At 39.5% G+C, this 19,558-nt stretch overlaps 1 protein-coding gene across 2 annotated transcripts in view; it reads right to left on the reverse strand.

The window, feature by feature from the left end:
* KLHL29 (kelch like family member 29) overlaps positions 1-19,558 on the reverse strand; it is a 445,288-nt gene that overhangs the window by 36,282 nt on the left and 389,448 nt on the right. For both annotated transcript variants that reach the window (XM_087716963.1, XM_087716962.1), the window contains 2 exons: positions 15,249-15,431; positions 13,431-13,611 (listed from right to left, as the gene is read on the reverse strand). In XM_087716963.1, coding sequence (XP_087573089.1) covers positions 13,431-13,611; positions 15,249-15,431 — 364 coding nt within the window. The remainder of the gene's footprint in view (positions 1-13,430; positions 13,612-15,248; positions 15,432-19,558) is intronic.

Consider the following 19,558-nt stretch of genomic DNA (forward strand, 5'->3'; position numbering starts at 1 on the left):
ACCATTTCGTAAAATTAACTATTCCCCATCACATATATCAATAATTTTCTTCCTGATGGACAATTCTCTCTCATATATAATAGCAAAATAAAAGCACACATTCCGTTCCCTCTTTCTAGCAGAAACTAAAAAATAAAATAAAATAAAATCCTGGAATCCTTTGCCATTGGGGAAAAAAAAAAGAAGTTAAGTAAAGAGAGATAAGCTCTGTTTAGGTCTATTAAAAAGAGTTAAATTCACTAGGCAGACACAAACAACAGACAATCATCCAATGGATCCCGGCTATGCGACAGGAAGGCCCATATTCATTTCCATCTCATATCAATTCCTTTCTTTTCAATAGCTTCTTCTGTTCTTATCAAGAAGCCCTTCTACCATTTTAAGGCAGGCAGTGATAGCAACAGCTAGCGAATGAGCAGAAGAGAAAACGAAAGTTATTCTCTCTATATGCCTCTCAAATCTAATTATATCTTTCGACTAAAATAATCCAGGACTCCTTTGTCAAGATGTCTCCTATTAATTAACTTCAGTTAATTAGAACAGAAGAGATAATCCTTGCAAATCAGTGCAGTGATATCTAACAGCAACTAGAGGAAAGCAAATGGCACACTTCAATTGTTTAGCTTGAAGATCATCTGCTTTTCAGACATAACATAGTATGATAACTCTTGGCCTCCGTTATTGAATGTTAAATTTATTAAATATTTTGGGGACATGGAAGTTGTCTCGGTTTAATGTTCACTGTGTAAACAAAGGTGCCCCATTTTATCGTAACACACTGAAAATCTAGGATGTTACCACTCCAGCCTTCTTCCCTTATCTCAAAGCAGATTAAGTATATGCATCAGAGTGCTAAATTAGTTCTAAGGTCATTGGTATAAATTTAATCAAGCTGCTGACCATAAAGATGTACAGTTAATACACCATAGATGAAGATTCATTTTGAACAGTATCACCAGTTCAGACACCTATTTTTAAAGCTAAAATGGTAGCAATCAAAATAAACTGGCAGATAAAAAAAAGAGTTATCGTGGTTATACACTGCCACGGAATGCAACCTAGCCAGTTCAGTATCAAATTTTTGACTCTAATAATGGGAGACACAAACTGTATCAGCATTATTATTTTTTTCCAGCTTTAACACACATATACACCTAATGCTATCTAGACCCCTTCCAGTCAGGCTTCAGACACCTATCTAGACCCCTTCCAGTCAGGCTTCAGACCCGGTTACAGCACAGAAACCGCTTTGGTTGCATTGATCGATGATCTCTGGAGAGCCAGAGATGGAGGACACTCCTCCATCCTGGTCCTCCTTGACCTCTCAGCGGCTTTCGATACCATCGACCATGGTATCCTTCTGCGACGACTGCGGGAGGTGGGAGTGGGAGGCACCGTGTTGCGGTGGTTCTCCTCCTACCTCTCGGACAGGTCGCAGTCGGTGTTAGTGGGGGGGGCAGAGATCGTCCCCTAGGCCCCTAACTTATGGGGTGCCTCAGGGCTCGGTCTTATCCCCCCTACTATTCAACATCTACATGAAACCACTGGGAGAGATCATTCGCAGGCACGGGATTAGATACCATCAATATGCGGACGATACTCAATTGTATCTGTCCGCCCCGTGCCAACTCAATGAAGCGGTAGACGTGATGAGCCGAGGCCTTGAAGCCGTTATGGACTGGATGAGGGTTAACAAGCTTGTGCTCAACCCAGAAAAGACCGAGTGGCTGTTGTGTTTCCCTCCCAAAGATTCGACCAATATTCCATCACTCAGGCTGGGGGGTCAAATTCTATACCCCTCAGAGAGGGTTCGCAACTTGGGAGTCCTCCTGGATCCACAGCTATCGTTTGACCACCACTTAATGGCTGTGACCAGGGGGGCATTCGCCCAGGTTCGCCTGGTGCGCCAGTTGCGACCCTACCTGAATCGGGAGGCTCTCACAACAGTCACCCGGGCCCTTGTGACCTCTAGGCTGGAATACTGCAATGTGCTCTACATGGGGCTGCCCTTGAAGAGCATCCGGCGACTTCAGCTAGTACAGAACGCGGCCGCGCGAGTGATTGTGGGTGCACCTCGGTTCACCCGCATAACACCTATCCTCCGCGAGCTGCGCTGGCTACCTGTCGATCTCCGGATGCGCTTCAAGGTGCTATTAGTCACCCATAAAGCCCTACATGGCAGTGGATCTGGATACTTGAGAGACCGCCTTCTGCCAATTACATCCCTGCGACCAATAAGATCACATAGATTAGGCCTCCTCCGTATTCCATCGGCCAGCCAGTGTCAGCTGGCAACTACAAGGAGGAGGGCCTTCTCAGTAGTAGCCCCGACCCTTTGGAACGAGCTCCCCGTGGAGATTCGCACCCTCTCCACCGTCCAGGCCTTCCGCATAGCCCTTAAGAACTGGCTCGCCCGTCAGGCCTGGGGACAAGGATAGTTACCCCTCCCGAATGATGAATGTATGTTGTTTACTATTTTATTATATGTCTCTATCTTAACGTCTGTATTCCCCCTCCCCGATTTTATGTGAGCCGCCCTGAGTCCCCTCAGGGAAAAGGGCGGCCTACAAATATTAATAAAATCTCAAAAAAAATATATCTCAAAATGCTACTGGCAACATTGCAGTTAATAAACATGTGCATTGTTGGAACTCGTGATTCTTCACTCATTTTCTTTCTTTTGTGAAATGTACATTCATATTGCTAATGACCTTTTAGTGATGTCTCCGAATATCCTAGTTAAAAACTGCAGGAGTAAGTTGAGGGACCAATAATATTTTATCAATAAAATACAAGAAAGGAACTGAAGAAAAATTAAAGACAAAGCAAACTTAACCTGTTGTGAAAACACACACATGATTTTAATTTCAAAAGCTGTGGGAAATACAAATGGCTATCATAGAAGCAGACCTTAAATAAAGGGAGAGATTCATCAGCAATGCAAAATATATTTTCAATATTCTAAGTACTTCGTAGGGAAAAAAAAGTTGAAGTAAAAAAGCAAAATGTTTAACTCGCATATTCCTAGGGTAGGTTTCATTTTTCAATGTTTATTTCCAAAAACATGGCTTTGGGAATTGCGTTTGGATATTTCAATCACATACATGCAATTTTATGCCTATACATAGGCCAGATTATACAAGATAAGAAGACGGCTAAAATGTTCTGAATGTTTGCTCTTTCTCCAAATATAAATCAGTGTTTCCTTTGGTGGAAGGAGAATTACATTTTGCCTGTCAGTCTCCTACCTTTATTCTGTCAGAGTGAAAGAGATTATTAAAAAAAAAAAACAACCACTATTGGATATAGCTCTGGAAGGTCTCGACATTCTAGCATTATATATTTGAGATAGCGAGCTTTGTATTTTTCAAATCAGAACAGAAACTATGTTATGGAACACAATATGTTTTCTATGTATCTGCTACTTCTGTTTCGCAAAAAAGTAAACAGATTAATTGTGCTTGCTCCTTTATATGTTCTGCTTGTTTCAGACATATATATATATATATATATATATATATATATATATATATATATATGTATGTATGTATGTATGTATGTATGTATGTATGTATGTATGTATGTATGTATGTTATATTTATGCTGATAAATAAATAAAGGGAGACTAGTATAGATTTATTTCAAGCTATTTAGATCTATACTAGTCTCCCTTTATTTATTTATCAGCATAAATATAACAAATGTAACAAAAAGACAACAGTAAAAAATATTGGGTTTCTGTCTGGATGGTCTCTTGTGACGAGCCGAAGACAGAGAGTGGAAGTGTGACCTTCCTCCCATATTTGGCCATACCAGGGGTTGTGACTTTAAATATATATGTATATATATGTATATATATGTGTATGTATGTATGTATGTATGTATGTATGTTATATATATATACACACACAAACACACACACATACACACACATATACACACACACACATATATATACACACACTGTCTAATACTTTTTCTGTTTACTCAGCAATTTCATTCAACTGCTGTGACAAAAGCAGGATTACTTGTACATCAAAGAGGATAGAACTTCCTTAAAAGTTTTGTTGAAGACCTCCTGCTATTCTACAGTGCAAGATGGGGGGAAAATCAATTGCTAAATGATGGTCTACTGTATAGCTCACAATCAGAAAGAGCTTCTTCAAAAGGTACGTCTAACTGGAACGAAATCTTCTAGATAAAGAAAGATGCACTTTTCTCCCTAAGTGATGCTTTCGGGAATAAGAAGAATTTTGTCTTAAATTTCTCACTGTAAATAATACTAGTAAGATGGCACACTGGTATAAAAGGTACAATTCACCTCCTTGTAACCATGTTGCGTCCATTTGCCATGCTTCAAACTACATTTTAATTTTTATGTCTGCTACTATTCTGATTCCATTACTTTGGAAGCCTTTCTGGAAGCAGATTCATATTACTTCTTTATTGATCCTTCTCCAAAGCAGAGGAATAAGTTTTAAATGGAGATTAAGCTGCCACAAATAATTCCTTTCTAGGCCAAAGTGTTTCTGACCTCTACTTTCTTTGTTCTGTCCAAGTGATTCTTTCAAAGTCTGGACACAAAAATAGCTGTTTCAGACCAAAAGGTTGCCTACTATTCCAGGAGAGAGGAAATGAATAACCTGAGCACTTTGGATCAAGTGCCAGAACTTAAATCTGATATTTTGGGGGGATGGAGAAACTTTCTTCCATGACTTCACATAATGATAAACCAGCTGGCAGCTGCTAATGTGAGAGGATTCACAGCTTCAACTCCAATGTAATCATGACAAGGAGCTATCATATGACTTCTATTATTGCTCTCATTGTTTGGACACTAGGTTTTAATGCTCTTAGGCAGAAAAACAAAATTATAGCTAGATGGAAGAAAAGGGTGAGGCAAGGGCTCTAATCTCAGCCTTCAAAATCACCCAGAATAAGAAACACTACAGGTAGTTCTTAACTTACAACAGATCATTTAGTTACCACTGTAACTGGGTAAAATTTACATTGTAAAAAGCGACATGACCATTTTTCAGTTACGACCTTTGCAGAATCCCCATGATCATGTGATCAAAATTTAGATGCTTGGCAACTGGTTCATATTTATGAACATTGCTGTGTCCCCAGGTCATGTGTGATCACCTTTTGTGACCTTCTGACAAAGAAAGTCAACGAGGAAGCCGGATTCATTTAACTAATTTATCCACTGCGGTGATTTACTTAACAATTGTGGCAGGAAAAGTCGTAAAATCGGGCAAAACTCACTTAACAAATGCCTCACTTAACAACATAAATTTTGGGTTCAATTGTGATCATAAGTTGAGGACAATCTGTACTGAGAGAACTGGTAAACACTATTCTGAGCTATCCCCCATTTAAAGCATATCTTGGTCTCAAGCCCAAACCCTTTACAGTATCTGTGTATGGAGATGAAATTCACTTATCACACATGGATGTTTGATAAAGGAGAGACATTTCTACTTGGGGTACTGGAAATGCGCTATATTGTCATCATGAAGTAATATTAATAATAAATGGAATGGGTAACAAAATACCACAGGCACAGATGCCTATGTTTGGTAACTCTTTCTGGATTTCAAATTGGATCTTTCCCTAATGTCAATAAACATTATTGGGATGTTTTGGGGATTCCTCATTCTTAAACTATTCTAATTTTGTTAAATTTCTCCAAAATTTGGTGCTCTGTTTACTATGAAGATCTCCCTTCATAACTGATGACATTTTGATTAGATAAAGAAGATTAAAAATAAAAGTATGAATAGATAGATGTGCTATGTGCTACAATATGGTATGATATATCCAAAATATTACCGTGAAACAACAATTATTATTTAAACTTACAAAGCACTGAAGTCTTTAAAACATGTAAAAAATAAAAATAAATAATAGTTATCATGACAAGTTGGACATCTTTCCCCAATTCCAGCTATGTCATGTTATTCTCATTCCATGTTTTCAGTTGTTACAGATTTTAATATTTGTTACTCTGTACTTATATTGAATGGAGAAAGCTCTTTGGATTATACTGTAAATTACTCTTTTTCTGAATTATGTTTGAATACACATATGCATTGTCCTCTTAATTCTTTTCTGTCTTGGTTAGCAACTTTATGAATGAATGCTTTAATTTATTTCTCTTATAAAGCTTCTGTACCATCATTACTTGAAATTTATGTACCATACCTTCACTATCTTATACATTATTCAGAGGATACTTTGCAGCAACATAGTTACAGAAAAATAACACTGTACTGTATTATGAAAGTCTGTTTTCTATGCCTCCCATAAATATGTCCTTCCTGTATAACTCCTTTTCTTCTTCCAGCTGAAATATGACTGGCCAAAGCTGCAGGCACAATTTTTTTTCTGTGGGCACATCAAGAATTCCAAACTGTTGTGCTACTTGAATCTTACAAGCATATGAACATCATGGATCTGTTTAAAATTCTTTTGTCTCATTGCATAGAGCAAAGGGAAAAAAATCCATTTGAAAAGGAATGTGATAGAATAGATGGCCTAGCTTCAATGCATATTCTTATTTCTCAAAAGGGAATTTATAGAAAAGCAATACAAAAAACTATTGCAGAGCATTAAAAAAAACTCCATTAGAATAATGTTCCTGCCTCTACAGTGGGGAAGCAGGGTTGGAGAAATTATATGATGAAATTTTGGAAAAACCTTATTTTCATGATGGATAAGCACATGCAGCTAATTTTCACTGAACTAATATCTACATATTGTTTGATACTGAAATATTTGTATATAAAATCAGGCATGAAATATCTTCATTAATGAAAGCTGATGATGTACCTTAGCAACTAAGAGAATAGCTATAAATTATAATTGCCAATATTATTTATTATATTTATATCCCATCCTTCTTTGAATAACTGAGTTAAACTTACCTAATGAAAATTTAACCCTAAACCTGCTGTTAGTCTGAAATCTAACTATTACAATTCCTTGTATAACATATCTAACTCAAATTGCAGTTTTGGCAATAAATTCAGTAGATTGTTGGCAACAAAATGAGGTCTTCTCGCTTCCTGGGGGAGGAGCCTGTCGCCGAGGAGGGCTCATCCGAGCTCCTCTCAGAGATCTGGTTTGTATATCTAAGTAAGATCATAGATATCACCCCTTTTTGGCTATAAAGGGGCAGGGAGCAGCTCTGTGTGCTAGGGTCTATTCGTAATTCACAGCCTTTCTCTTTTTTTTTGGCTGTGGACAGAGATTAGATCCAGCGTAAGCGGAGCCTTTATCTCCAGCCAGTTCTTCTCAGCTGCCTTTTTTTTGCAGCCCTAGACAGGCGACCCCCCCCCCCAGGACAAAGCAAAGTTGTTTGAAGCTAGGATTAATACGGGCGGGTCCCACCCCTGTGAGATTTATGCTTTTATTACTATCTTAAATACCAGCCTCTTCGTCCTAGAGGCTTCTTTGTTTAAACGGACTTCAAAATGGCGATTTCTCTCCGTTGGTGACTGATAGGGGATGTACTTAGCCCGCTTTACCTTCCTGCAGACCGCTCCTTAACAAAATAATCTTCTTTTTGGAAACAGAGGGGAGCGAAAGCGCTGTTTATTTGTTTATTTATAATGGCACCCAGGTCAAAATCGAAGCGTCTCTCTACGAATGTGCCTAAAGAATCTATGAATCAACTTAAAGAATCTACTAAGGAACCGCAGCCCTTGTCTCCTACGCCCTCTACTGGAGAATTCTTAACACAGGAATTTTTCTTTCAAATACTTAATGATTTTAAACAAGAAATTAAAGAATTTGTATTGGAGCTATATGGTAATTTAAAGTCTAAAATTGCCCAAATGAAGGCGAATACGTTTGTAGCCGTGTCTGCCCTGTCGGATTATACCGCTGAAATAGAGAATAAATTGGAAAGTTTGGAGGAGGCTAATTCTAATTTGACAACTAATATTCAAACTTTACAACAAAAAATTAGAGATACTCAAGAACAGCTCGTTATGATAGATTTTAACAAGAAGGCATTTGCAATAAGAGTCAGAGGATTCCGCAAAAAGGAGCGAGAGAATCTGAAACAGACCTTTGTTGAAGCCTTCAGCCATGCGGTGGGAAGCCCGGGACTTAATTTTGATTGGCAGATTCGGAAAATCTATCGCCAGAATTCGTTGGTAGCGGAACAGCGACAGCTCCCGAGGGACATAATTATATATTTCTCCACAAAAGAATCCAGAAACGCGATCATGCAAAAGTTTTACAATAATAGTTTGCGAGTTGATGGCCAGAATTTGATTGTCTTCAAAGAGGTGCCATTCCAGATGTTAAAGGCAAGAAGTGACTATACTTTTTTAACTAAAGAGCTTAGAAATCATCAGATTCAATATAAATGGGAGGCCCCAGCCGGCATTACGGTCACATTTGAGAATCAAAGACTTCGTCTCAATTCTGTTTCGGAGGCTCGAGATTTCTATTGCAAGACTTTGAAGGCGGGACTTCCTGACTCACTTGGAAAAGAGGAAAGACAAGCCGAAGGAGAAGGCAAGCAGCAGATCACATGGCTGCAAGATGGAGGGTGTAGCTCTCCCCCTTCCGGAGAAGCAGAAGAGCGGAGATCGAGGATTTAGCTATGTCTTCAAAATATTTGTCTGGTTTAACTTTGTCTAGATCCAACAATTTGCAAGGCACTCAGTCTTTAGACTACGATCTTTTCCTATTAGACATTCCATTGCAAGATGGAGGGGGTAGCTCTCCCTCCCTCGGAGAAGCAGAAAAGCGGAGATCGAGGACTTAGACATTCTAAAATATTCGTCAAAGTTGTGGATTGAATGGGGGTTTGCGACTTCTCTCCGGTAGAAAAAGCGGAATCGGATATTGGTGGTGTGATGCTGAATGTATATTTGTAAAATGTATGCAGAATGATTTACGCTGTTTAAACCCTGTTAGAAGGGAAAGTTTGATGAGATTATTTCAAAATAGAAGGTAAACTGATTCTTGTTGAAAGTATTATTTGAATATGTGGAATGATCCATGCTACTTAATTTTTATTAGAAGGGAAAGCTTGGTGAAATTATTTTGAGCTAGATTGTAAATTAATGTCTGCATAAATTTGATAGTGGTAAATATCAGAGAAGTAAGGGATGAGGGTAAAATGCATGCGGAATCTGGAGAGTCTACAGGAGGCTGGGGTAAATAACAAAGAAGCAAGAGACGAGAATAAAATACATATAGAATGATTTACACTATTTAAACATAAACAAAGATGATGCTGAATGTATATTTGTAAAATGTATGCAGAATGATTTACGCTGTTTAAACCCTGCTAGAAGAGAAAGTTTGTTGAGATTATTTTAAAATAGAAGGTAAACTGATTCTTGTTGAAAGTATTATTTGAATATGTGGAATGATTCATGTTACTTAATTTTTATTAGAAGGCAAAGCTTGGTGAAATTATTTTGAGCTAGATTGTAAACTACATTTGATAGTGGTAAATATCAGAGAAGCAAGGGATGAGGGTAAAATGCATGCGGAATCTGGAGAGTCTACAGGAGGTTGGGGTAAATAACAAAGAAGCAAGAGACGAGAATAAAATACATATAGAATGATTTACACTATTTAAACATAAATAAAGATGGGGGGCTGAGCTTAATACAAAGAGTTCTTTTTTTTTCTTTTTTTCTTTTCTTTTTCTTTTCCTTTCTTTTCCTTTATATAATTTGTATTTTCTTTTTATCTATTTTTTTTAAATATATTACTTTTATTTTTAATCCATACGATCATAAGATACTTTAGACAGAGGGCAGTGCCAGGTGTGGGCCCTGGGAAGTCGGGAGGATTAGGGATGGGGATTTAGGGTGGGTGGGTGGGTGGGTGTTAATATAGTCTCAATAAGAAAAAGAATGCACTTGTATACGGTTGTTCTTTTTTTTCTTTCTTTCTTTTCTTTTCTTTCTTTATATTTTTTTCCCCTTGGTTTATTTTATTTTTTATTATACTATATTAATAAACAACAGTTGAATAAAGGAATACACCAAGGGGGAGGTAGAGGGAAAGAAGAGGGAGGAGTAAGGAAGGAGTAAGGGGAATGTAAGGAGGGCGTGTTGGGAGTAAGGGGAGAAGGAAGGTTTGAGGGGAAAGGGAAGTAGGAGGGGAGTGTTAGAGGGAGGAAAGGAAAGTTGGAGGGGGAAGATGGGGTGTATGGAGGATGGAAGTGTCAGGTGGGGTTGTGAATGATGAGTTGTGTTTTCTTTTTTATCTTGTTCTATTTCTTTTCTTATAGCAAATATCCAGTATATAAGTGACTGTAAAATGGAATGTGAAAATGAATAAAATATATTTGAAAAAAAAAATGAAAAAAAATGAGGTCTTCTCTTGGATATTATAGTACATCTTAATTTTAAAGAATTCTGGCTTATTGGTCACCAAAAATGTCCTCCTCAGCTTCATATGGGGCTGTGAATCTACATTCATAAGCTATGATCTTCATACCAATGCTGCACAAGCCAGAGAATAAACTGTATGGGTTAGCAAGAAAACTTGGTAAGTAGCCATCATGCTGATTTACGAGTAGACTAGAAGTATCTAATGAAATTTTGGCTTACTGTGATTTCCAAATATCGCTGATGTATATCAACAGCTTTGAATAACTTACAGTAGCCTTCCCCAATATAAAGTGCCCAGTGTAAGTGAGGATTTGAATTGAAAACTCAGGGAGTTAAAAATCCACATGTTCTAATTGTAGAAGGCTGTTTTACAGGTCAGTACATCATCCATCCATCTATCTGTCTGTCTGTCTGTCTGTCTGTCTGTCTGTCTGTCTGTCTATCTATCTATCTATCTATCTATCTATCTATCTATCTATCTATCTATCTATCAATCATCTATCTATCTATCTATCTATCTATCTATCTATCTATCTATCTATCTATCTATCTATCTATCTATCATCTCTCTCTCTCTCTCTCTCTCTCTCTCATCTATCTATCTATCTATCTATCTCTCTATCTATCTATCTATCTATCTATCTATCATCTATCTATCACTAGTTATCACTCTGACTGAACTAATTTTGCTGGAGGAAATGTATATTTTCAGTAGATTTTATTGTAAAATTTATTTTGATGACATAGTGTACATACTTGATTCACATATACCTATGAATCACTGAGTGAATGTACACAGATCTTTGTGGGACTGAAGTATCTTCTTCTGTGAGATTTATGCACTGTGCAAAATAACAGTTTTGAAATGGAAATAGCTAAAACAATCATTCAAGTTAAAAATTGAAAACTTCTGTGAAGTCACTTTACAAAACAGCTGAATGGTTTAGTTATTTGCCTAGAATCTGAAATATAGTATTTGTAACACCCTTTACAGAAATAGTAAAAATAAAAAGAATCCAGAGATTGGAAAACATAGCTTGATCTAAAAGAAAAGGACTAACATGAGGTGCCAATGTATTGTTTGCTGTATGCCAGCAAAAAAATTCAAGTAGATGGCATAGCAAAAACCAGTAGATGGCATAGCAGAATCAAAAGGAATAGATTTGGTGAGGGGATGAAGAAAAGAATAAAGTGCCAATTATTATAAACATTAATCTCATAATAAGAGAAATACAAGTGACCATTTTAGTCTGGCTATAGGTAGCTACAAAAAATACTGTACTGTGGGCACAGTCCACTTTTACTCCTTTCAGCTTCTGATAATGGTTTTAGAATGAGACAAAATCAGCATGCCACTTTAGCAATCTCATGAACAATGCTGCACTTTGACGATACTGTAGATTGAGAAACTATTTGGACAATAAGTGCTTTCAGCATTGATAAGGATCCACAGAAACCTAAATAACTTAGGTTCCTGTTGTGGCCCGGCAGGAGCCGTTGGAGCTGCTGCCAGACTCCGACAGCGAGGGGTCTTATGAGTCGGCCCTGGAGGAGGTGGAGGACCCTGGACAGGGTGCCGACTCCAAGCAGGGCAAGGAGAGACTGGTTGGCCACCAGGTGGTGGTGGAGCCTTGGATCAGAGGGAGTGTTTAGGAAAACACTTGTGAGTTGTTTCGGGATGCACGCCGTCGAAGGGCTACTCGGCGGAAGGAAGAACTGCGTAATTGTAGGAGATGATTGTGCTTAGCTGATGCTGATTAAGATCCTCTCCTGATTATAAAAGAGACTGTTTGTGCCACGCCCTGTTTGCAGGAGTCAACGTTCACGATTCAGAGAAACCAACTTAGAGAATTGGTTTGCTGTGAGAGCTTGTTTGCATTGGCCTAGGTTTGTAGTACTTGCTGCCAGAGTGCTTATCTCTTTGTTTATTTTGGGCTTGCAGCCAACGAGAGTCTGGACTGATTAAAAAACATTCTCTTTTATGTTTGTTTTGGCTTTCGTTCCTGGATGGAGGAGGGGGGGTCAGAACAGGTTCCCCATTGTTTTGTATAAAAGATATGAGTGGTTGCTTTGGGTCTTAAGAGATTCAGTTGACGTTTAATGAAAAAAACTAAATTTCTTACTCCGTAATCCATACAAATCACTGTCCTCAACATTTACAACACAGACGTAGGATGGGTCTCTCCTGTAACTATTGGGAAAGCTGATAGACTTTTGCTAATTCTACAAATGAATTAGGGTTTTTTTTTTAGTATTAGTTTTTAATAGTTAAAAAACACACTGAAGAGGCATTTGGATAATACATCTCTCTCCAGGCAGTTTGAGAAACAATTGTGCCCTTGTACTCAAAGTTTAGGCACCAGAATAAAATACTATTGAGAAAGAACCACGAAAAATGGTCTTCGTGATCATTTTATTATGCTGTGCAGAAGCAATAGGATCATGCTCACATGATACAGACCCCAAACAATTAACCTCCACTAGGAATGGAGATATTTCAGAAATGCCTCAGATATGCTGAGTTGGCCAATTTCGAGACGCCCTTGTGTGTTGGTTGGTGGGCCACTGAGTTCTGAGGTGGGCCTGTTGGGGCGCAGATCTCTGGAAGCAGTTCCCTTTAATATAATCAGTCGCAGAAGGATGGTTCTCTAAATTTATAAAAGCTAAAGTCACAGGAATAAAAAAGTGCTAACCTCCCTGCTGGTTTTAGAGATATTATTCTTGCCCTGCATGTCTGTTAAACTGATTTGTTGGGTTTCCTCGAATAATAGTATACCAGGATAACTCCAATGGGAAAGTAAACAGAGATCTGGTACATCTTAGCTCCTCTTTAATGACTTTTGTGTTGCTTACCGAGACTCCTTATTCTCAGTCACACTTTTACAAAGACCTGGTTCAGAAGGAACTAAAATAACAAAAACAGAACAAAACTCAAACCCAACCTTATCTTATTAAAAAAAATATCCAATCTACTAAAGAATCTGAAAAAAAAAATGTTATTTTCACCAAATTTCTGAGTAGTTTCAGAACTATTTTCTGTACACAAAATAAATTTACCTCTCCACATGATCAACGTTGCCCGCTACACCAAGGCCTCCTATGGTATATATTTTGCCATCGTAAACCAAACTGTTGTGTCGACATCGTGGCACTGTCATTCGGGAAACGAGATTCCAGTTATCAAGGAGCGACATGTAGCACCAGACATCAGCCAGTGTGACTCCAGCTTCCATACCACCTGTCCTCAGTAAGGAGAAGGGGGAAAAAGACCACAGTGACTTGATATATATTGCAAGGCAAGTCAACTGCAATACAAGATCTTCAAAATGACGCATGACTAATTAAAATAAATCATCGTCGATTGCAAGCATCTGTTCCGATGATGCAGATTGCTGTCACTTATTTATGCATCCCAAAGGGTTTTTTTTTTTAAAGGCTGTCATGATGTCAGGCCAGGCAGGACATTTGCATATGTGAGCATAATTAGGCAGCATTCATAAATATCCTACAGGCTATTCAGTTGCATATGCAACTGTATGAAGCAACTAAGCAGCTTACTCAACATTTTCAGATTAGAAATTATCCATAACACATAGCCTAGGCAATGGATGCTACAATCAGGGTGGCTGTTCTCAGAATCCCTGTGCCATCCGTGGATGCAAAATGTAATACAGTAATACAGGATTTCGAAGAGTCACTACACATTATAGTCTATAGGTATCACTAAAATAGTAATAAGCCAAGGTGGCGCAGTGGTTAGAGTGCAGCACTGCAGGCTACTTCAGCTGACTGCAGTTCTGCAGTTCGGCTGTTCAAATCTCACCGGCTCAAGGTTGACTCAGCCTTCCATCCTTCCGAGGTGGGTAAAATGAGGACCTGGATTGTTGGGGGCAATATGCTGACTCTGTAAACCGCTTAGAGAGGGCTGAAAGCCCTATGAAGCGGTATATAAGTCTAACTGCTATTACTATTGCTATTGCTATAATGAAAAAAGTATTAAGATACTCCCATGTGGCAAACAGCTTTTGCAATTGATTCTTCTCTCACCTTTTATCTACCTGCAATCTTTCATACCTTGTACTTCCTTCCTTCCTCCCTTCCTAATTCCCATGCAGTCCCCAAGGTTGAATATGTAAGTTTTCTTCCACAAGTGAAATGTTGGTATAGTATGATTATAACAATAGCAATAGCAGTTAGACTTATATACTGCTTTCCAGTCCTTTCCAGCCTTCTCTAAGCGGTTTACAGAGTCAGCCTATTGCCCCCAACAATCTGGGTCCTCATTTTACCCACCTCAGAAGGATGGAAGGCTGAGTCAACCTTGAGCCTGGTGTGATTTGAATTGCCAAATTGCAGGCAGCCAGCAGTCAGCAGAAGAAGCCTGCAGTACCGCACTCTAACCACTGTGCCACCATGAATAATGAAGCTGTGGTGGCAGTTTAAAAATTGTGGTTCTCCAGTTGAACATGTGAGAGAAGAGCTTGTTCCCTTTCACTCAAAGTAGGAAGAGGTTTCAAGGACAGATTTTTTAAAAAAATGAGTAGGGATTACATGTCTTTTAAGTAAACATGGTCATACAGATCAACAACTTGAGCAAACTGGCTTCAGATACAGAAACATAATCATTTTGATTCAGATCCAGATGCTTCATACTGTGTCACAATTGCAAGGAAAAACTCTTCACAGTTTAACCAAGATCCATAATGCATCTTTTTGCACATTACACGGGGAAAATGTCCTAGGGAGAAAATCTGAGCTTAAATGAAATGGAAAATGCTCGAAGGAACTCTCTTCTTCCCAGCCAAATGATTATGCATCCATTCTGATTAGTTTGCCTTATACGTTTGCAAAGAATCCACTGTATTTGTTGCTCACCTGAGAGGTAAACATTGTCTCCAGCGCTCACCACACTAAAAAACTCCCGATCATAGAAGGGCAGGGTGGCTAGTGGGTACCACTTATTGTTCTGAGGATTGAAGCATGTGACTGCTGTCAAAGCCCGTTGATTCATTCCAATCATCTGACGTCCTCCAACTAGGACTATGACTTCTGCTACACCTAGAATGGTAATTGACCCAAACATAGATTACTTTTTATAGATACAAATACATATTATCAGATCATAATCTCTGAAGGATCATAATCTCCAATTTCCCTTACCTTGTTATTCTTTGCATAAGCCTAATTCTTTTCTGCTGTTTCATTACATTTGATTATATGCTTAGTGCACCCTGAACAGGATAAGCAGAGTAACATGTTTGTAAAATATTCCTCTTGCTGCTTAAGCAGCACACAGTGCATGGTTTTTTTCAAGATCTAATTTATGTAGACTAAATTTGGAGTATGTTTCTATCAAGTGGAAAGACATTTCCTTTTCAATATACCTTTCCTGCTAATATTTATACAATACAATACAATAGCAGAGTTGGAAGGGACCTTGGAGGTCTTCTAGTCCAACTCCCTGCAGAAAACCCTATACTGTTTCAGACAAATGGCTATCCAACATCTTCTTAAAGACTTCCAGTGTTGGGGCATTCACAACTTCTGGAGGCAAGCTGTTCCACTGATTAATTGTTCTAACTGTCAGGAAATTTTTCCTCAGTTCTAAGTTGCTTCTCTCCTTGATTAGTTTCCACCCATTGCTTCTTGTTTTACCCTCAGGTGCCTTGGAGAATAGTTTGACTCCCTCTTCTTTGTGGCAACCCCTGAGATATTGGAACACTGCTATAATCTCTCCCCTAGTCTTTCTTTTCATTAAACTAGACATGCCCAGTTCCTGCAACCGTTCTTTATATGTTTTAGTCTCCAGTCCCCTAATCATCTTTGTTGCTCTTCTCTGCACTCTGCACTCTTTCTAGAGTCTCCACATATGTTTATCTTTATTTTCAAAACAACATTAATATTCATCCAATGTCAAAGGGGTCACACTCTTTAACTCAAATGAATTAATATTAATCCAGGGGAAAACGTTACACTTCACCTGCTAATATGGATTTGAATACTCACTCCTTTAAAGATCTTTGTGTAAAGAACTTATTTGAAGAACTCAAAAATATTTTTCAAAAACTGGAGTTTTCTTTAAATGATGGATGTGTATTCTAAAATAATCTATTGAGCATTGCCAGCATGACATCAAATAAGGTGTTTATGTTTCTGTCCCTATGTTTTGGAAATTTTGACTGAAGCGTTTCTTTTCCCCTTGGAGAGAGGAAAATAAACACAACTACTGTACATTTTTATGTCTCATGATAACATAAAAAAGAATAGGAACATTTTCAAATGTTTAGCTACCATGAGAATCAGCTTGGTGTAAGGTACTGGCCCAGTGGTGGGCTGCAACCAGTTTAACCACCAGTTCAGTGATCATGTATTTCGTACGTGCCTAATGAGCTTGCGTGCAGCATTTAAATTACAGCAATTTGAAGCTCAGCTGCCTACCTTCTAAGGCAGCCCCGCTAAGTAGAACAGCGGAGGCCCAGAAATCAGCTGTGCTACGTGAATCAGCTGAGCCAGAAAGAAGGAAATATAGGATAGGATAGGGTGGGTGCGGGTAGGCAGGGCCAGCTGATTGTCGGAACTACTGGTTGGCCCGAATTGGACCGAACCGACATCAGTCCATCACTGAACTGGTCTAGAAACAAGGACATTGGAGAGTTCTAGTTTAGAAAGCTAGCTAGGTGAGAGTGGCCAGTCACTCTCTTTCAGTCCAGCAATCCTTGCTGTGGGGAAATATGAAATAGAAGTATTACATGTCTTGCCATCTTGAATTGACCCTCTCTGTCTCAAAAAAAAAAGGGGGTGGAGGGAGGGACAGAATAAAAATCTAATAATAATTCTCTGCTTTGGAATGAACTATTTATTGCTTTATAGATATACAGAGATAGTATCAACAAGTGACAGATTATAAAACTTGGGAGTAAATTCAGCTGGCACTAAGATGATTGTTTCCAGAACAATGGCAAGAAAACTCATCACCTGTTTAGAACTAATGTGATTATAATAAATAGTCTCATGAGGATATTGTAGATATTGTGATTTTTCACAAAGGATTGAAACACTCTTAATGAATAGTTAAACTAATTGGACTTTGACTTACAGAAATAATCACTCTTCTTATTCTTGGGAAATTACTTTTTCTTAATTAATAATTTTCTGAAAATAGTTTGCATTACCCCTACAATTTTTTTTGTAGACAGATACTTTGATAAACTGCTGGTCACCTCCAATTTGCATCTCTTCGGGAGGGGTGCTTCCCCACCGAGCTTAAGGCAGCGGTGGTGAGACCCCTTCTGAAGAAACCGTCTTTGGATCCAGCTGTTCTTAACAACTACCGTCCAGTCTCCAACCTTCCCTTTGTGGGGAAGGTTGTTGAGAAAGTGGTTGCCCTCCAGCTTCAGCGTACCTTGGAGGAAGCAAACTATCTTGACCCCTTCCAGTCCGGCTTCAGACCAGGTTACAGCACAGAAACCGCTTTGGTCGCATTGACCGATGATCTCTGGAGAGCTAGGGATGGAGGCTTTGCGTCCATCCTAGTTCTCCTCGACCTCTCAGCGGCTTTCGATACCATCGACCATGGTATCCTTCTGCGACGACTGCGGGAGGTGGGAGTGGGCGGCACTGTTCTGCAGTGGTTCTCCTCCTACCTCTCGGACAGGTCGCAGTCGGTGTTGGTGGGTGGGCAGAGATCGTCCCCGAGGCCCCTAACATATGGGGTGCCACAGGGGTCGGTCTTGTCCCCCCTCCTATTTAACATATACATGAAACCGCTGGGCGAGATCATTCGGAGGCACGGGATAAAGTATCACCAATATGCGGACGATACACAATTGTATCTGTCCGCCCCGTGCCAACTCAATGAAGCGGTGGACGTGATGAACCAGGGTCTGGAAGCTGTTAAAGACTGGATGAGAGCAAACAAACTGGTGCTCAACCCAGACAAGACCGAGTGGCTGTTGTGTTTTCCTCCCAATAATTTGACCACCGTACCATCAATCAGGCTGGGGGGACAAAACTTATACCCCTCAGATAGGGTCCGCAACTTGGGAGTCCTCCTGGATCCACAGCTGAGTTTTGATCACCATCTATCAGCTGTGACCAGGGGGGCATTTGCCCAGGTTCACCTGGTGCGCCAGTTGCGGCCCTACCTGAATCGGGAGGCTCTCACGACAGTCACTCGAGCCCTTGTGATCTCTAAGCTGGAATACTGCAATGTGCTCTACATGGGGCTGCCCTTGAAGAGCACCCGGAGACTTCAGCTAGTACAGAACGCGGCCGCGCGAGTGATTGTGGGCGCACCTCGGTTCGCCCACATAACACCTATCCTCCGCGAGCTGCGCTGGCTGCCTGTAGATCTCCGGGTGCAATTCAAGGTCTTACTTACTACCCATAAAGCGCTCCATGGTAGTGGATCTGACTATCTGAGAGACCGCCTTCTGCCAATAACCTCCCTGCGTCCCATCAGATCGCATAGAGCGGGCCTCCTCCGTATTCCATCCGCCAGTCAGTGCCGACTGGCGACCACCCGGAGGAGAGCCTTCTCAGTTGCTGCTCCGACGCTATGGAACAATCTCCCCGTGGAGATTCGTACCCTGACCACAGTCCAGGCCTTCCGTACAGCCCTCAAGATCTGGCTAGCCCGTCAGGCCTGGGGATAAATTTTCTTGCCCCTCCCGAATGCTGAGTGAATGTTGTGTTTTAGTACTTTTTAGTTATTTCACATTTTCTTTTGTATTTTGTCTTTCACTCCCCTTCCCTTACTATTGTAAGCCGCCCTGAGTCCCCTCAGGGAAAAGGGCGGCCTATAAATGCTAAATAAAATCAAATCAAATCAAAAATCAAAATCAAGAGTAAGAGAAGGGCTGTGCCTGAAAGTATTTCATCTTTCTGATAAATTATCTAATCAGATAACATTTCTGCAAAAAATGCAGGCTGACATGCAGTTTTATATAATAATAACGTCTTGGCTTTTTGAATTTTCCTGCTGTCTTGAAGCACCTTTGAAAGGCAATTAGTATGCCTTCCACATGTAAAATATGCCTAAATTTCACCTGAGATGTCATGCTATCTTTCAACAGAATGGGTATGTTCAAACGTTTTTAACATTACTATAATAAAAGCAGATCAGGATCTCTTTATGTTTCCTAGATAATAAATAAAATCTGGGAACTGAATCTGTTTACTGATTT

Source organism: Thamnophis sirtalis, unplaced genomic scaffold (assembly GCF_051295495.1).
Source record: "Thamnophis sirtalis isolate CommonGarterSnake01/CBP01778 unplaced genomic scaffold, rThaSir2_p1.2 scaffold_5, whole genome shotgun sequence".
Lineage (NCBI taxonomy): Eukaryota > Metazoa > Chordata > Lepidosauria > Squamata > Natricidae > Thamnophis > Thamnophis sirtalis.